This window comes from Anastrepha obliqua, chromosome 5, assembly GCF_027943255.1.
Source record: "Anastrepha obliqua isolate idAnaObli1 chromosome 5, idAnaObli1_1.0, whole genome shotgun sequence".
In the NCBI taxonomy this organism is placed as follows: domain Eukaryota; kingdom Metazoa; phylum Arthropoda; class Insecta; order Diptera; family Tephritidae; genus Anastrepha; species Anastrepha obliqua.
Window position 1 is genome coordinate 117,861,494 of NC_072896.1, and position 19,286 is coordinate 117,880,779.

General features: G+C 34.6%; 1 protein-coding gene across 3 annotated transcripts; it reads left to right on the top strand.

The window, feature by feature from the left end:
- The first annotated feature begins 13,384 nt into the window (after positions 1-13,384).
- LOC129248649 (uncharacterized) lies at positions 13,385-15,168 on the top strand. 3 transcript variants are annotated; one of them, XM_054888279.1, is made up of 6 exons: positions 13,385-13,562; positions 13,638-13,708; positions 13,789-13,856; positions 13,916-13,963; positions 14,044-14,166; positions 14,258-15,168. In XM_054888279.1, exons 4-6 carry the CDS (start codon positions 13,955-13,957, stop codon positions 15,011-15,013), a joined length of 888 nt encoding a protein of 295 aa, XP_054744254.1. In that variant the 5' UTR covers positions 13,385-13,562; positions 13,638-13,708; positions 13,789-13,856; positions 13,916-13,954; the 3' UTR covers positions 15,014-15,168. The 3 variants fall into 3 exon arrangements, with proteins under 3 accessions (XP_054744254.1, XP_054744252.1, XP_054744253.1); XM_054888277.1 differs by having other exon boundaries at positions 13,638-13,856; XM_054888278.1 differs by having other exon boundaries at positions 13,638-13,841.
- Positions 15,169-19,286: the final 4,118 nt, after the last annotated feature.

Here is a 19,286-nt window from a genome sequence, read left to right on the forward strand (position 1 = left end):
CCAGAGATGACTTTGTTGCTTTTGGACAGTCGTTACGCTTATGACCGAAGTCATTACATCCGAAGCACTTTGGACCTTTCTCTTTTTGAGGACACATATAAGACTCATGTTCTCTCGACCCGCAATTAAAACAGTAACGTGATTTAATTCTTGATTGCATTGTTTTGTTTTTGTCCGCATAAGCAACCTGCGTTTTGTCTTTTGGTTGACTCTCACTCTTTTTTATTTTCTCATATATTATTAGTTTTTCTTTGAATTCCTGTATAGAATTTGAACCGTACAAAATCGCTTTACCGTTTGCCGAATCGTTTATACCCTGTATGACATAACTTATAATAGAAGGAACGTCCACTTCTGCTTGTGATGCTATGTCAATCATTTTGTACAAATATTCACGGCAGCTTTCGTCGTGACTCTTTCTTGTTGTTGCCATTTTACTATGTACTTCAGCTGCGTTAATTCTGGGCTTAAACTCAGCATATAGCGAAGCTTTTAACTGAGAATATGAGCGAGGTTTGGCTTCACATTCGATGTACAGTTTTGCCGTACCGCTTAGCGATCTTTTACAAAATACGTAACGCTGTAAATCTGTCCAACGGAAAGTTTCGGCATAGCTCTCAAAATCTTGCAGCCATACCTGCACGCTCATAGTTTCGTCACCGGTGAATTTTTTAATTATTCCCTCGATATCGTTAAAATTAATTTTTGCGGTAATTGTACTGCCTCCTGCTCCCTCTTCCAGACGCGTAGAATTCGGCATAGTTACTTCGAAGTCAGCTTCGCGGTTGCTGCTTTGCAACTGTCTTCTTCTGCGACCGCTCATTTACGTTACTTTCGCGCTAACAAAAACTGGGCTGCTTTTTTAACAGGAATAATCCCGGTTGAGCCCCCACGATATGGTTTTGTTGTTTTGGTTTTTTATTTGATTTTTTAATTCAAAGTTAAGTATAATTCATTTACAATTTCAATTATATCAGCAATAACGATATTTAGTTTATTGTTAAAATTAATGTTACTATGCAGCCCTGGATAGAGCACAGCACAGATAAATTTTCCGTTTAGTCGCCTTTTCAAACAGCTCAGCCACACAATTCGTTGCGTCCACGTCCACGGCTAGAAATCGACTGCCTGCCAGTTATGTTCACTCTCTCTCGTACTCCTCGTTCCCACATACATACATATATACGCTCACTTAAGTAGGAGAGAGCAAGATGTCGAACGTTGCCGTTCGTTTGCTTTGTTCGTTCCGCGCTTTCGCTTGCAGTTCATTCAATGCAATGAGCAAGGTAACTACATATGAGCAAGGTAACACTAATGAGCAAGGTAACACTAATGAGCAAGGTAACACTAAAGAGCAAGGTAACACTAATGAGCAAGGTAACACTAATATGAGCAAGGTAACACTAATGAGCAAGGTAACACTAAAGAGCAAGGTAACGACACATTTTTTCGTGCGTGCAGCCGGCTAAATCGAATTATAAGACGTTATCACGTCAAAAAATATATGCCGTTCGGAGTCGGCTTGAAACTGTACTCCATTTGTGGAACAACATCAAGACGCACGCACAAATAGGAGGAGCAGATCGTTCAAACACCCAAAAAGGGTGTACGCGCCATTTATATATACATATATATATATATAACTTGACCAAAATGCCGGGTCTCATCTGGTCTGTTTTGTCGTCGTAAATGTTTTAGAAACGAGTTGTAAATAATCGAAGAGGAATACTATACATGAAATCTCTACATGAGCCGTGTGTTTTATACATTTATTGGTTGCAATTTATCTTATTGTTTGGCCTACTTATGTGCCATCTTTGCTTTTCCGAATAATTGAATGTTATAATAATTGAAGATAGAACTAGACATTTTATACAAAATATATGCGATTGATAGCACTTAGCCTAAATTATGAAAAACAAAAGTTAATGCACGTTTCTTGGGAGAAACGAAATTTTTAGAAAGTCTTGAAATAACAGGTTTTTGGTCTATCGGAGAACAAGCTGCCAAAATGTGATAGTTGTAAAAAACCGGAGAAAAAGGAAGCAGTCTTCCATTTCTTTTGTGCATGCCCTGCCCTATGGAAGGACAGAATGTTAACCCTGGGCAACCCGATTTTCGAGAGTCTCGAGCAACTGTCTGGCTTAGCCGTCAACAACCTCATAAGGTTCCTAAGCCGCACCGACTGGATATGGTCTTGCTGTAAATAACTGTTAAACAAGTTAGTAACGAGGATGTGGCAACAAAATGGTGCGGAAGCGCTAGTTAGATTCTGAATGAATCGCCACTCTAACCAACCAACCTTGTAATAGTACAGACGTCTCGGACAGTCACATTTATTACCACAGAAATAATGGTAAAATATTATTTATGTATTTATTTCACTGCTATAAGCTAAAATTAAATGTTTTAGTTAGTACCTAACCAGCACTGCTCTTCCAATAAACTTCATTTGAAGTTAACTGACAGGTACCCGCTAACCGGACATTCAGGAATCACTTTTTCTTATCCATTTATCGATTGTATTCTGATTAAGCGCTTATTCAGACGTTGAGGAAATAGTTCTAACAACAAAACCCAACGGTGGAGAGAATACAGAAGGTGTGACTTTAACCGGGTTCCAGCGTTTCTTAAGGAATCAGCTGATTTGCTGTCGAAACAGAGTTAGCGGTTTATTTACAGCAGAGGTAGGCAAAATATCTGATTGTGCTGATGATATATGCAAAAAACAACACAACCATTGCTCATGTGACTTTGTTGCCCTCTTAACAACGATTGCTTGGAAGACTGCTCAAACAGCTCAAAATTACTTTTTTTAATTCTTAAATTCACTTTATTTTAACGGCCCTTTAGTTAATTTTCTTGTATAATCGTAAATTTCTTCCTGACTTTGCTTCTTCCCGTCATTAAAAAGTGGTTACTTCATATTTCGCGATTTTTAATTCCCCTTCCTTTCGCTTGCTTACTCATGGGCTCTTACGACCCGGCGAATTCGGCTACGCAATCTCTTTCTCTATGATTTTAGGCTTTTTCCTATCTCTAACTTTGATCTTTCTCACTCACTTCTGCTTCTGGAGCTCACTTGAAGACATAAGGCTTCCGATAAAATTTGAAATTTTATTTGCTCAGTATTAACGCCACTTTCACTTTATTGTCGTATACCTCTAACAAATTTTATGGGCATGAAGTATTTTTGACAATTCTGGCTGTATGTCGTGCATCAATATTTTTTTTTTTTGCAGCATGGCATCCCGATAGAAACTGCTACTGTGAACTGTTTAATTAAGTGCTCCCAACAGGAAAATTTCTTTCTTGCTCATTCTTTACTTCAATAGATGGCGAATTCATACAGCAGTAGTACAAAAACAAAATGTGTGTAACATACGCTTTGCTTTTGCAATTTAGTGGCTTCAATGTCCAAATACGTCTTGCTTGATTATAAATGAAAATAATACAACTCGGTTGCGCATATCGTGGTAACTCGACACATTTCATCATAAGAATCTGTGTAATCATATGCAAAAATGAAAAACCTTGAATTACACTCGAAGTACAATTTTTTAATCAAAGACTGTTCCCAATATTTTGAAATGGTCCCATATCTTTTTGATTTACAAGTACAAAACAAGGTCTCCCGTCAGGTAGTTAATACAGCGTCTGAGAGGAGTAGTGTAGGGAATGAGGAGCTCATAAAATATTGCCTTGACAATTTTTCATTGATAACAAACTATTGCGCGTTAAAAGTAAATGTTTTTGCCCTCGTCTATTATTATTTGTATTCTATTGATAATTGATTTAAGTGCCTCTTCGAAGGTATTTGAAACTCAGATGTTTGAAGTAAAACGCAATTTCGGTTAAAAATAGGCGTACATATGACGAACCGGCATTTCGACTGAAGGTGGTGATAATGATGAGATTAGTTTGTTTTAATCTCTATCTGTCGAAAGGCAAACGAAGAAATATGTATATACATACATATGAAACCAACTGATAATATTTGAATGAAATCAACAAATGAGAAATGAAAACAAAACCTCCTAGAATTGCGCATATGTATGTACATACATATGTACGAGCAGGTATATAAGGAGAATTCATACATATTTGGAAATAAATAAAGTAGGGAAGTAAGCGAAAAAATATGAGAACATTAAAATGCAAGTAGAATTTTAAATATGTACAAACAATAAAGATGATGAAATTGTGAAACAGGTAGTTCCGACACGTTTCCTACTTGACTACCTATACAATGCAAATAAATATGTACAAATGTAGTATATTAATTTAGCCGCCCAGTTGGAAATTTTCTTCGACAAACCGCTGCACATAGGGGTATTTGAACAATCTAAGGGGCCAAAAGTATTTTTTGGGTTTAACGTGTGCTAATGGATGTTTCTGAATAAAACCAACTGAAATAATGAACTTAAAACATTTATTGAATGAAATATAATATGAGAATGAAGAAAGATCCAATTCATCCAATCAAATGGTATTATCTAGATTTTCTTCATCGCTACGTGAAGAAAATTCTAGGTTTGGATCGGCAGGCATGAGCATTTCCAATGTTTCTGGCAGAAATGATTGGGACTTTCTTCTTTTTATTTGCCTCCTAGAGCTCATTAAGGGGTCCGAACTTAAAAGGAGGCGGTTAAAAATATCCCTGTTGCAATTTTCTCTAGTAAATTTTCGGGCAAAATCTAGCCGGTAAGAGCGGAAATGCTTATTTCGGGCTTCTGCAGCCTCTTCAGAGAGCTGGCCAATTGGTAACAAAGCACTCTTTATTATAACAGCTCCATGAATAAGTATTTTGTGCATTGTGGGTGTCATGGGATGCCACGGATAAAGATCCACATATAATCGAGCAGTTTCTGTTGCATAAATATCATATTTTTCAGGATTAATTTTATGACCACTAGAAATTGTTTCTAGAATAACTTTCAGTCTATATATTAATTCGTAGCTGATGCCTGTTATATCGGATGCTAATTGAGGATTGTCGAAAAATCTTCGGCTTGTGTTACCGTCATTGGTATTACCGAAATTCGCCTTTGGCATATCTATTAACAATCCTGTTTCTTGGAGAAACCTGTCCTGGATCTCTTGTTTTCTCTCTTTCTCGAGGCTTTTTTCAGTTTCTCTTTTTCTTGCTCTATATTTTTTTACTGGCAACTTATAAGCCAAAGGGAGAATGCTCTCAAATATTCTTATCCTGGCATGTAGTACCGAAATTCCGAATTGAATAGCCTCGAAATTAACATCTATTGTTTTATCCAAATTGTTGAAATCCTTTGAGGTTGTGCCGCAAATGTAGCAACGACTGATTGATGTGGTTCTTGTGGCAGCATTACAGACCTTTCCGTCAACCATTGTCATTATAAATTCGTGTTTCAATGAATAATGTTTGCCACTCAAGTCAAATTCTGTTGCAACCAGACTGTTTATCTGATTATTGACGTGATTAGTTTCTTCCTCCGTTACATTAGTAGTCTCTTTGATAAATTTAAATCTTATAGGCCGACAAAATCGAGGAGAAGATGGTGTTGGATTTTCCCATATAGTCTTTTCCATGTTTTGGCCGCATACTAATTTAACAGGAACAAAGCAGCTTTGAAAAATGTTCGTATCTGAATCCGTATCATTTTCAATCTTTTGTTTGAACTGGATCTGTCGCAACCCCATTTACAAATTAATTTAAGGGTCTCACATTCTTGGACCTTCAATGTTGTTAGTACCTCTTCCAGGTAGTCCGATAATCGTCTAACGGTAAGGTCGACCAAAGGTTGCAATTCGGCTTCCGCACCTGTACTATTTACAGTGCAACATTCTGGTGGCGGATAACACTTCTTTTTTTCTTTTTGTAAAAGACTATAACAAGGAAAGAATTTCTTATTTATTCTTCTTATTGTCTCGTATTAGTCTCGTGTTAGATCTGCATCGATGAACATTTGCATTGCTTCCTGGACAGATAAGGGGCAAATTTTATCTTTTGATGACTTTGTTCGATAATAGGCCTTTTAATATTTGGTTTCGCGAGTTGGCGAAGTAATGATTTCTTTTAGCACATTCGAAGCATCTCGTTTTCCTGACTTTCTTAATTCTACTTGCGCAGCATGCACGATAAGGTTTTGATCAAAATTAGAGCGCATTTCCTCAGTTTTTCTTCTTTTACTTCTTTCGCTCAGATCTAAAAAAGATTTACTCGGTCGTCCTGTTCGATTTGAAGGACTGTCAGCAACAACGGGAATGGCGAAGGTTCCGTTCAGCCAAGATTCATTACTTTTTAGGAATACCGCTTCTTTATAATGAGCTTTAGTCCATCGATTTTTAAATTCTGATTTGAAATGTGCAAAATTGCTTTTCAACGTCTCAATTTGATTGTCAGAGAATCCTTTAATAGACATAAACTGATCTTTCAAGAAATTTAGCCTTGCCTCTATGTTGGGTAAATTTTCATTGTTCATGAGGTCAAACAAGTATTTTCTAGTCACAATCCTCATTCCCGATGCTCCCATTGAACCTAACACAAATAAATATTTCGCTTAATCCCTTGTAAATGAAAAGACCTTTTTCATAAAATTTTACCAACAACATTCAAAGTACTAAAATACCGTTTATCCGGACTTATCCGGATCAAATTCTTTGATGAATTGTCAAAACAAGGTACATACTAAACAACTACAATCGAATCTTAACCGGATCTATCTCGATAGTATTACTTATTGACTAACAAATATTATTTTAAGAAAAAAAAAAGTAGTTTGAGAAGGTGTGTACTTATAGGGTTGAAAAGTTAACTTTAATACTTGAAAATTATAAAGATTCTAATTGATTTCATTCATTACTAACCTGATGCTTCAGAATCCATAACTCTTTACTCCACTGTTGAACACAAAAACATAAAATTTCACTTTTAAAGTTTGGGTTTTGCAAGAGTGCCGAGAACAGATAACGTACACGAGGTGATACGATCGAATTCCGACTGCCATTATCGTACGTCAAATGCTTGTAGGGTGCGCGGGAGGGCTGGCTTTTGTTCTCGGAAGGGTCAGGTACCTCAGGAAGTCATTTTTTTAAATGTATTTATTGTTTTGTTAAATGGACTTTTGACCCCGTAGATCTTTCAAATACCTGTATGTGCGCTGTTTAAAATTTTATTGCGAGCTAAACTTTATGTTTTATTCTAAAATAATCCAAGTGGTTCCATAAGCCTATTTATGCAAAAATTATTCAATAACTTGCCAGTAACTTAATTTCCGAGAATTCAACTTTAAGAGAAAAATAACAGAAAAGTACATGAATGCAAAACCAGTAACAATTTGCAAGATTTACGAGCAGCCGATTCAATTGTTGATGTGAGAAAATCACAAAAATTGAATATTTTACAGTTGAGCTACCTCGTATTAAATAAAAAAAAGCAAATAAAAATGCACAATAATTTGTTCCATTTCATCATCGTTGTCAGATGTAGAACATTGCAATATTGCTGTGGCAATCACAGCTTTCTTCCATCTATATTGCCAAATTAGTTAATAACCAAAAAGTAAAAGCATAAAAAACAAAAAGGTATGTATATACGTATGTACCTTCAAGGCTTTCGATTTGTATTTCGGAAACTGCAGCAACGGCGACTGGAGGCTGTGGTTAAAAGGTGTATACCTCAATATCATTTGCCGATTCCTATTTAATATATGACTTCAGATAAACTTTATAGATCTTATGTAAAATATATTTACTTACTTACTTACATACATTCACCATTTTTATTTAAATTTAGAATTTTGACTCAATTTGCAATACGTGTTTATTTCTATTTTACGATCAGCTGTTTTTCTCACTTGCAAATTCTTTCAAGTAAAAATTTATGCAGTAAAATCTTGCAACTTCCCCTCAAAATGAAATGGCATTTTGCACTCTCTCTTTCCCCTACATGAACACCAAAACTTGAATATGAACAAATTATTTCCTGATTCACTTGACTGTGCTTTGGTTTTTTATTCGACTTCATTATTTTCATCTACATATTTATTCTCAGATAGTCTATGTATGTATATAGAGATTTATCATTATTGATGATGAACTTGTATACGTAGACTAGGATTCCTTCCGGCATAGTCCGGACTTGAGTTATTAATTGGAGAATAAACGAAACATTTTCTGTTAAAGAGATTAAAATGTCTAGAAGAACGGGAATTCAAAAAACCTGATTTTATGCCCGGAATTTAAGAAGCATCGTGTTCGCTTGTCTTTATTGTTTTTACTTGACAGATTTGACAATCTTCTGTAGATTCATATGATTTCATTTGTGAGCTCACTAAGAAAAAAACAAATGCTTTTTTTTTATAAGAAAACTAGCTTTAACCCGCGGCCCCGCTCGCGTAGGAGTAGTTTTGAGGGATTTAGGATATGTATATAAAAGAATTACAAACAATAATTTCATAGAAAATAATTTTTTATTAATAACCATAATATTACAATACCCGGCATCCGTTGCTATGCCTCGTTGAATAAAATCAAAACAACCAATCAGAAAAATTTCAAGCAAAATTATTTTTATTAATTTTCTATCTCAACCCGTTTTTAAACTTTGCATTTGGATCATAGTTGAACAGCTTATGAGGATTATGAAGTCTAGAGTGTGCTATAAATAGTGGGAAATTCTAAGATTTTTTAGATTAAATTTAAGCAAATATTCGACTATTAGTGACGAATGAGAGTGGTGGTTCGGCCTGGGGGCTGTGGGAAGCGAGTTCCATCATAAAAACATGACTATAATCTTCATTGGTGAATATATGAATGTATAAAAATTTTTACGTCATTTGGTGTTGTCGTTTCGTAGTGATGCGCGGACAACGTACAGACATTCACCTTTATAGTATATATATTTTGCTTACATATATTTTCAAAAATTTCCACGATATTTTCTATTTCTATATGCAGCTTGACACTCAAAAAATAGGTCACTTACGATCCAAAGCATTCCATTTTTTCTTCCTAGTAGCCATTTGTTTGTGTACGGGAATTATTTATGTGCTGTGAGTGTGGAATAGGCCTACAGTTTCTAGCTGGGTAGCTAAATACGAGTATGTAAGTATATATTTTCTCAATATTTTTATTTAAAAAATCATGTATGTATGTATATAAAAAATTTAGCTTGCGAACCTGCTAAGCAAAGCACAACAAAGCAAACATATATGTATGTAAACTTGTATATACATATATGCATAGGTATGTATGTATGTACGTAATTCTGAAAGAAAACAAACATAAGCCCAATGAAGCAATAAAAGTAAATAAAAGGCCGTATTTGAAGCCGACACATATTTTTTCTTTACTATTTGTTCTCGAAAAAAAACACAACACAAAAGACAAAACACAAGTCGTAATAAAAATAGAAAAGAATTACATGCAAATACTTATATACATACATATGTACGTACATACCCAGTAGCAAAAGGCAAACTGAGAAATGAGTTGGAAATATTACAAGAGCTCAGTTAGCCAAGACATAATTTTACATAACTTAGGCCGATGTACAATACCAACATCACTCCACTTGCAGGTTATAGATTCCTAAGAGCTCTATTAGCAAGATTTAAGATTTTACAGTAGGTTCTGTTTTTATGCGGCTTTTTTTTATGCGGTTTTGAAATAGTGCGGTTTTTTTTTTATTACAAAATGCATGTCGACCTATCGGGAATTGTACATATAAACAAGATTCTAAGCCAGCTAAGCAAAAACTCATCACAGATTACATCAGAAATGCTAACCCTACAAGTATGGAACCGCCTGCATAACTATCTAGATCAGACGTGTACATTTCCTCAAGTGACGGAAGTGATTTTACGCCAAATCCTAAACGAATGCGCAACATGCGGGTATTGTCTGATTCTATTTCTGACGTAAATTTATTTTTCGATTCTGACGTTTCTTAAATAAAGATATAATTTTCAAAAATACAATATTTTGTTTATGCGATTTTATTTAATTATTTCAGATTCATGCGGTCTATGGAACGTATCTATAGTTATAATATGGGACTAGTGCCCTTTTTTATGCGATTTTATTACATTATTTCAGATTTATGCGGTTTTAGCACTTTTGAAACGTATCTATAGTTTTACTATAGAACTAGTAGCTTTTTTTATGCTGTTTTTTTTTATGCTGTTTCTTGCGGAACGTATCTACCGCATAAAAACAGAACCTACTGTACTTAGTTTTTGTAGAAGCTTAGAAGTTGTTACTCAACACGTCATCGCGATTGCATCAGCCATATTAGTTCTTCATCGTACAAGTTTACATAATTTTGCAGAGTTTGTTCGTTTGATTTGTCCTTATTTTCGACAGGGGAGATGATACAGAAAATGTGACCAGCATTAGACCGTTAGCCGCCTCTCAGGGATTTTAAAGCGCTCAGCTGATTGGCTGATGTAAGAGGGGCTATTATTTACAACGACAAAAACTGAGACGGTGTTGGTCATATACGAAAAAGTTAACAATGCTACTGCGCTGCCGTCTGGAGAACCATTGACTGGAAGACAGGCAAATAACCTCACTTTACCTTTATACATGAAAACATTAATTTCATTCGCCTCTCTCAATGTCACATCCTTTATGAAGTAACAGCCAAAGTTACTCTAACGATTTTGTTCCGATGTCCAACCTTGTAAATCGTACAATTCTTTTCACGGTGTCCAACCTTTGTAACGCATAATAATAGGTGCTCACCGATTGAGTGCAAGGTTGAGAGTCGATCACTTTTGCGCTCTACGTATGCATACATACACATGCACATATGTATGTATGTATATGGACTTACGGGGCTCAATGTTTCAGAATTTCGATGTGAATAAACTGGTACGCATTTAACCATTTCTGAAGTGAGTCAGCCACTAAAAGAATTTAAAACAATATATTGAAAAATTAAACGATAACAACTGAATCAATTAAAGCAAAAAAAAAACAAAAGCAAACACTTTAAAATAAAATTTAATATGAGTAATATAATATTTATCTTGGAAAAAGAATACAAAGAAAATGTACGTAAACACAGAAATGTAAACAAACTTCTGCGATTTAGTCAGTTCAACATCTGATTATGCCAATTAGCAAATGAACCTTGGGTTTCCTTGGGATTGCGGGCTTTCGAAGTTTCTATGTTCAAGTTCATGCCTGCTGCAACTAATCAATGTACCATACACCTACGTTGAATCCACGCGATCCTTCTCCACCCACCATCGCCTTAATGCAGGAATGGAGAGATGTAAAGTCAGGACTTAATAGGATTCAGTGCATTTGTTCGCCATTGAAGTTGAACGAGCAGATTGGTGGAGTAGTCTTCGACGAGTAGCTCTCCATTAGACTGAAGTTTGGTCTGTTAGATCACTATGGTGTTTTTCAAACGAAGCCATATGCTATCAAAAAAGCAGTCGATTGGGTGCTCACTTGTAAAATAATCTCTTCTCTTATGCTCAGAGCCGACTCATTGATGATGAGATTGAAATGAATTTTGGAATGCTTGACTTTCTTCTCGATCGCTTCTGAATACTGCGCTATCAAGCTTATTACGGTATCATTGCCGAAAACTGTATATAATGAGCTGGTAGGCAGAGAATCCGTGAGGTGGTCATTCCGTGCAAAGGGAGTACTTCCCTTTGTTATATTCTTAGTTCAGCGAGTGCCTGGTGAGAACACAGGTATGCAAAGCAGTAAGTTTGGTGCTTCTAAGGCTCCAACGTGGCCGTACCTCTCGATAGTGGTCTTAACCGTACGCGGTACCCATGCAGTCAGACTCAATATAACATATGTACATAACATTTGGCTTAAATAATTTTCAATTAATTTTATATACCCACGTATATTTTAATAAAATTTAATGAGGGCTGGCTGAACCCAATTGAGCACAATTCGTATTGTATGGTGCCCATCTACACAGAGAAACATTTTGTTCGTGGGAGAAGGCCGGCGGCGGAAGAGGGAGGCGATTTTGTCTTGCGCTTCTTATTCGTATTTCCAATTTTAAAGCAATTTTTGAAAGTTGCTTCATTCGTTTTCTTCTTTTGTGGGTGAAAGCTCTGAGTTTTGTGCTGATTACAAACATCAGAACGCTGCTTGGGAAATGCAGGATTATTTTAGCTGCTAAAATAAGTATAATTTAAACAACTTATGGGGCATGTTTTATTTTAAGTTAATTATTTATATTATATTATGAATTATTTTTAGTTAAATTTTTGTTATTCAAATACAAAAATTTATATACATATACATACCTATATTTAGCAATCATTCGAAATTGCGTAGATGTCCCTTGTTGCGTCAGCAAGTCAGCTGATTCCCTCAAAATCGTTTCGAGCCGGTTTACGGTCTTATATTTGGCCACACATTCTGATTCCTCTACATCGTTGTTGTACATACATACGTTTTTTTGTTTATTTTAAGTTCTCTGTTGCTTGATTCACACCAACGTACATACTATATTTACATAGATATAAACATATATGCATTTATTTATTTTTGCCACTAAGTCGAATTCTTCGTCGATATTTATATGATGCACATGCATGTAAGTATTTACATATGCATATAAGTATGTATGTATGTATGTATGCAAGTTTCACAAATTTTTATTTTTCTGTTCATATATTTCGAAAGCAAAAAGAATAAGCTGACTGCAACAACAAAATTATTATTATGTTATTGTTGATTTCAGTTGCGGCCTCGCATCAAACATTTTTAGTTTCAGTTGCGAACATTCCAGAAATAATTTCGGAATTTTCTTTTCCAATTTTTCAGCATTCGATTCGTTTTTTAAACAGAATTTTCCAAACGGTTCTGTCTGACGGCACCTTAAGCACCGCCTCTTTCAAGCGATTGCATACTAATTTCAACCCCTAAAGCAATTTTCTCACGCGTTTCAAACATGTGATTTATTTGTGTACAATTTATATGTGTACATATGTGTTCTGTTGTTGTTTTTTTTTCTTAAGTGTTCCAGAAATATCTATCATTGAGTATCTTTTCGTTTTTTTTTTAACAATAAAACTAAGCAAAACAAAAAATTTGCCAAACTGGCGGGTGCATAGGTATTAGTAAGCCCGATCTACGGTAATAAATTTATGAGACCAAGCCGTCGGCAATAATATTGCATACATACATAGGCACATACATATGTGCGTATGTAGTTTTACAAAAGCGTAAGCACCGCGCTTTGTGCCAAAATGCAGCGACGGCTGATGGCGATGATGGGTCACGCCGGGCATACATATGTATACATGTACGTACATATATATGTATGTATATTCGTACATAGAAATATCGGACTTCCTCACCTTTATTGAACATTATTTTAATTTATTTTAGGAGGAAGAAGTTCACAGAGGAAAATTTTTCCTCCGAGGTGGATATGGAATTTTCTTATACACCCCACAACAATCCAAGCTCAACTTTTCAAACAAAGCTTTAATTCCAAAGAAAAATCCTCCTCACAGAAATTATATTTCTACATTGCCATCACTGGTAATCTCATAATAGTGAGAAAGGAGTCTCTCTTCACCCACAATTCTATGGTATGAAGAAATCTGTACATAGCCGTGGCTTAATAAATGGTATATTTATTTACGTTTTCATTTTTGGTATGCCAGTAAGTTACGAGTAAGTGTTCGACAAAGTTCACCACGAGTACCGTAGCAATTGCATACATACGTGTAGCAGCGTGAGTAAATTAATAACAAAATGCGCTCATAAAGTTTACCGTAAACTTAGATGAGAGCCATTTTTCGTTTCATTTATCAGCCACCTGGGAAATAAACACGACAAACTTAGCTGTGTATATCAATTGATAAACGGTAAAACGCGCATAAGTATGACTGTAAATGCATATAGACAAGTGATAAATTATACTACCCATACATAATTTTAGTTTGCTGGGACTTAAGAGGAAATAAAAAAGTTGCGCGCAATGGATGAGGTAAATGTAATAATATAATAATTCAAGTATTATCTGATGCATATAGTACATACTACGTATCTACTCTTCTGCTATTTTAGACCTCAGGATCAAAACGTAAACGCAAGCGGATTAATCCCACACACGTCTGGACAGACCTTCAAACGCAAGTGCTTCTCCAAGCTGTATGTGATGCAGTCAGAGACCAACCTGAAACCTTTGAGGTAAATGCAGTCATACGTACTTAAGAAAAATTAAAGTTCTTTATAAATACACATACATACATACATATTTATGCACAATATCTCACTTAAGAAACCGACATCAGAGGCTTTTTACAATAAAATCAAGGAAAGCACACTCTGTCTAGAATCGATCGGCTGGATGTCTTTAAAATGCAAAATGCGGCACCTGAAAGTGAAATACTTAGACGCTGTTGATTGGAAAGAAAAAAACGTCGGCTCTCAGTTGTTGACCAACGGAAAAGAGCAAAGTGTCATGGAGTATATTAATAAAATATCACCCTATTGGGATATACTCAGTGATATTTTTAGACACAGCAAAATCGTAAGCCCAGGCATTGTATATGAGGGTGCTAATGACGACATTGACACCACGAACGCAGAGGTACGCAATATGTGCGATAGTAATCCCTATGATTCGGGTGATGGTGAGTTGGAATTAAAATTTCAGCCTGGTACTCCACAGCCCTCAACTTCGCAGAGCTCATATGATTTATCACATACGAAAGGCCAACAGAAGTCATTACATACACAAACATCGAGGCAGAGTCCGATAGATATTACAAGTACAAAAAACATAAAACATAGGCATATAAAGAAAAAGTCTGCATGTGCGCACAAATTTCAGTGCTTGCGGTTAATTGAAAAAAAGAAAATAGCATTGGAAAAAGAGAAATTAGAATTTGAAAAAGAAAAGTTACAGAATGAATTTGAGCTTAGAAAAATTGAATTACAAAATGAATTTGAGTTGAAAAAATTTGAAATTGGAACACGCATAGAATCCGATGAGAGAATAAAAAAATATGAAATTGACTTAAAATATAAGTAACACACACAAACATAGATACGCACATATACACATACATTTGTATATATACATAGCATTAATTCCAATCATAGTAAGATTACATTGCCGACATTGTTTCTTAGAAGTAAAATTTGTGAGTTTATTTTCATTGAATAATAAATTTGTTAGTTTCTAAATGTAAAATTGTTTTTCTTTGAGTTTTCGGCGCATTTCTAAATACTATCGGGAAGATTTTTTCTGATTCACTGCTTTATAGGTCCAAGAAATGCCCACATCGGAATACATTTGTTTTTTGTGTATGCAGATGGAGAAAAAATGAGAGACGTAACTATTTGTTTACATGCGATTGAAGCAACTCGTAATTCCGACTTCGGGCAAGTACTCTCTTGCGGTATCACTCCGTTGTATTCGGCTTAAAATCTCAATGGGATCTGCAGCGTCTGTCAGCCGATTGGTGCAGCTGTAGTTCAACAAAAACGTGTCCTTAAATAAAACACTGCACAATCTGGTTATACTCTGGGCTGGTTACCACATAATTAATATTTATTTACTTATTTTTTTATTTGTACCTAAACAAATTTATTTCATATATAAAATTGTGCATAAACAGGATTTAATCCTATGAAGAAGAAGCACCATGTAAATGCTATTTCTACTAAGAAGTAATGTTAAGTTTCGGATGCGACCACTCCGGTTTGATGAAGAAAAGTTGCAATCACAACTGGCAGTTAACAGATTCGCCACTTGACTCAAGCTTCTGCTCTCAGAGAGTACTGCTCCTGAGAGCACTTGCTGACTAAGAATTTGAAACAATCAGAAGTGGCACGTTGCCGCAGAACGGAAGGGCGCTGCCTGCAGGCCCACGCAGTGATGGGTCATAGCATTAGCCAGGATTTCAAAAATGTTCGTTGTACATGTACGAGTATTATTAAATTTATTACTGTTATTGATTGATAGATTCCAATGTGAACACCTTCTTACGAGATCCCACTATTTGTGAAACACAGCAAACACATTAATGAGTCACTAACTTTAATTTATAAACAAACATATGTATTTGCATTTGTTAATAAAATATATTAGCACGTACATGCGCATACATACATTAGTACATATTTACACGTTGTAGCATGGTGAGTAGTAAAATATTTACACACATACATACGCATGTATTAAAAATGTTTGCAAGTATATAAGTATGTATGTGCATGCATACATACATACATATGTACATATATCAATGCCAATTAAATATTCGTTTACCGGCGCTAAAAGAAAATAAATACGAAGATACGTGCAAATGTCCGTACGTGGATATGGCACGTTATAAAACCAAAACAATAATAAATATACCACATACATATGTATGTATTAAACTTAATATAAACAAATAGAGTATATGAGAAAGACATGAACATACATAGTATATTTACGAGTATGTATGTACATATAAATAAATGCATATTTATGTAAGAGGAATATATGTATGATGGAGCGCGCATGTTCATATACACATGTACATAGTATATAATCTTTTAAGAAATTGTAAAGCAATTACATGCATACATATGCACATACATATGTATGTCGATATAAAAATGTTTGCCTCAACCCATTAGAAGAAAGCAAAACAGCTGTATTCAAGTACATATGTATGTATGTACATATATGCACAAGTAAGTTTGTTTACCAACTTTAATATATGTATGTATGCATGTACATATGAACGTAACTTTGCACACAAAGTAAGTATGCGACAGCAAGCTTTTTATAAATATTTATTACGATTAATTAATTATGCCCGTGATAACAAGAAATCTTTATTTTACAACAACTATAACAGTGCAATGGAAGCGCGCATCAACGAGTGCAATTGAGTTCAGTCACAGCAACAAACACATTAAGAACAAAAGCAAGTCAGAAATCGTCAAGGCGATCAGTCGCTCGGTTATTTATAACAGCGTAGAACACTTAAAACTGAAACAAACAAAGCAACAAATAAGGCACGAAAAATACTAAATTTGTCAGGCGGAAAACAAAAAACTCCCGTTACACAAAATCCGCTTACTATTACATATTTTATATATGTTGGTGTACACAGTATACATACATATACATACATATATATGTATTTGAATGCATGTGCATATGTACATATGTATGTATAAATTTACATGAATGTGGTATATAGAACGAATTCATGCTGTACTTACGAATATGCCGATATAAATGAAAATATGCATGTAAATTTGCGAAATTTTTATGAAATACAGCTTAAAACATTTTAATTTAAATGCTGTATTCATAGACGAATTGTTTAGGAATGTATTTTTACAATAGATTTACGCCTCCACTCTTGACATTTTTATGCCACCTTTTCTTATTGAGATTTTCGGGGTTTTAGCCAGCAATGTCTACAATATAACATACATACGTTCTCATGACAGTCGATTCTATGTAACCGGAACGAATTTATTTCCAGTAACGGACTGTCACTTCAGCAGCATTCCCCGTATACATACATACATACATATACATATACAACTTGTAACATTGAAAATGCCTCTCATAGTGATTTTTTGCAAAATGTAACATCATTTCAGAACAAGTGGGCACAATTTCCGTATATCCGTGATGTCGGGATAACATCTTGAGCATCAATTTTCATTTCGTCCAGCACTTGCCAATGACCCAAGTTCTTTTTAAATTCAAACTCATTGTTGAAGCCCAATCGATAGCCCATTCCAGTAAATCTTCGTTAAAAACAATAAATAAATTATATTGAGATTTACTTGCTTTTCGTCCTCAATTTCAATTGCGCAACGAAATTTTTTATATTGCATTTGTTTTCCTAATGATAAGCAACAGATTGGCAAAATTTTATAAAACGTCTAATGATGCGAATGTTGCCGCAATCCACGCTTAAGCGCGAAATACACCAGTCAGGTGGCTTGTCAAACCATGCAACCATTCCTATTTGGTGAAGCTATTTGTTTAGTGTATGGGGGAAATGAAAAAAAATTAGAACTGATACTACGGCTACGAAAGCAAAAATTACAAAGTCGAAAATCTAAAAACTTCACAAATATATTATCATTCATACATACATACATATGTATATGTGTGCTTAGTTTCCCAAAAAAAGTTACTTCTTTTTACTTTCAAGATTAATAAAATCCTGACCTAACGATCCGACACTAAGACAGGTAGAAAGGGTTGATTTAAGGAAGCCGATTTAAAATATTTTCAAAAGCCCACAGATCTGCACATAAAAGTGTACGTACATATGCATATAGCCTGTTTGTACATGCATATACACACATATATACATGCATATATACGTCTGTAAATAGAAGCTTTGACATAAGGTAATAAAAATTAAATTTCACTCGAAAATCTCATTAAAATAAAAAAATCTAGAAATCCTATGGAAATGGTGGATCCGCAAAAGTTACACGTCATCCAATCACCGCAAAAATGAATTTAGGGCAATACAAAATTCCTGAAGGATTAACTTCACGAAATTCAACTGTTAATTGGCCGCGCCGGTCATGAGATTTATAACATTATTATTTTTTGTGGGGATATGCTTATGGCCTTAAAAAGCCTTAAAAAATATACCCATTTTGCCAAAAAGTGATTCAAAATGTTGATGAACAATCCGGTATCTGTAACCGTGGTCGTGGTGGATATCTGTCAGACATAATTCTTCATTAATATTTGTAATTTGAATAGATTAACGAACCCAGCCAAAAGAAAAAATAATTGTAGTTCATTTATTGTCTTAATAAATCAAACTCCTTGTTGAAAACCCCTTTACAGCTGACGCAACCGTTGTTGCTTCTCTATAGAATGCAAAAAGAAAAGACATTTGTATTTCAGTTTTGTATTACATTTTTTTAAATATTTATTCAATTTGTTATAATTTAACTGCAGCTTCATGCTTTTTACAGTCTCAAGTGTTTAATTCTACATATGTATGTAATTATATATAAAAAAAGATGATTATAAGCAATTAATGTAAATGTAAAAAAAAAACTATATTCCGAAGTGACATTAGCACATTACATACATACGTGCAAGTACATATGCAAGTTTAAACGTCATACAATTTGTGAGTTTATGATTACTTATAAGAAATTAATATAATTATCGAAAGAAAAAATTTTGCAGGAATAAAGAGTATCTAAATTACTTAAATGTTACAAAGTAATATTAGAGCTAACAACTTTAAAGTATTAGTATTTAATAATTTCTTATTTTTATTTTTCAAATATTAGCAACTTTTCTTGTG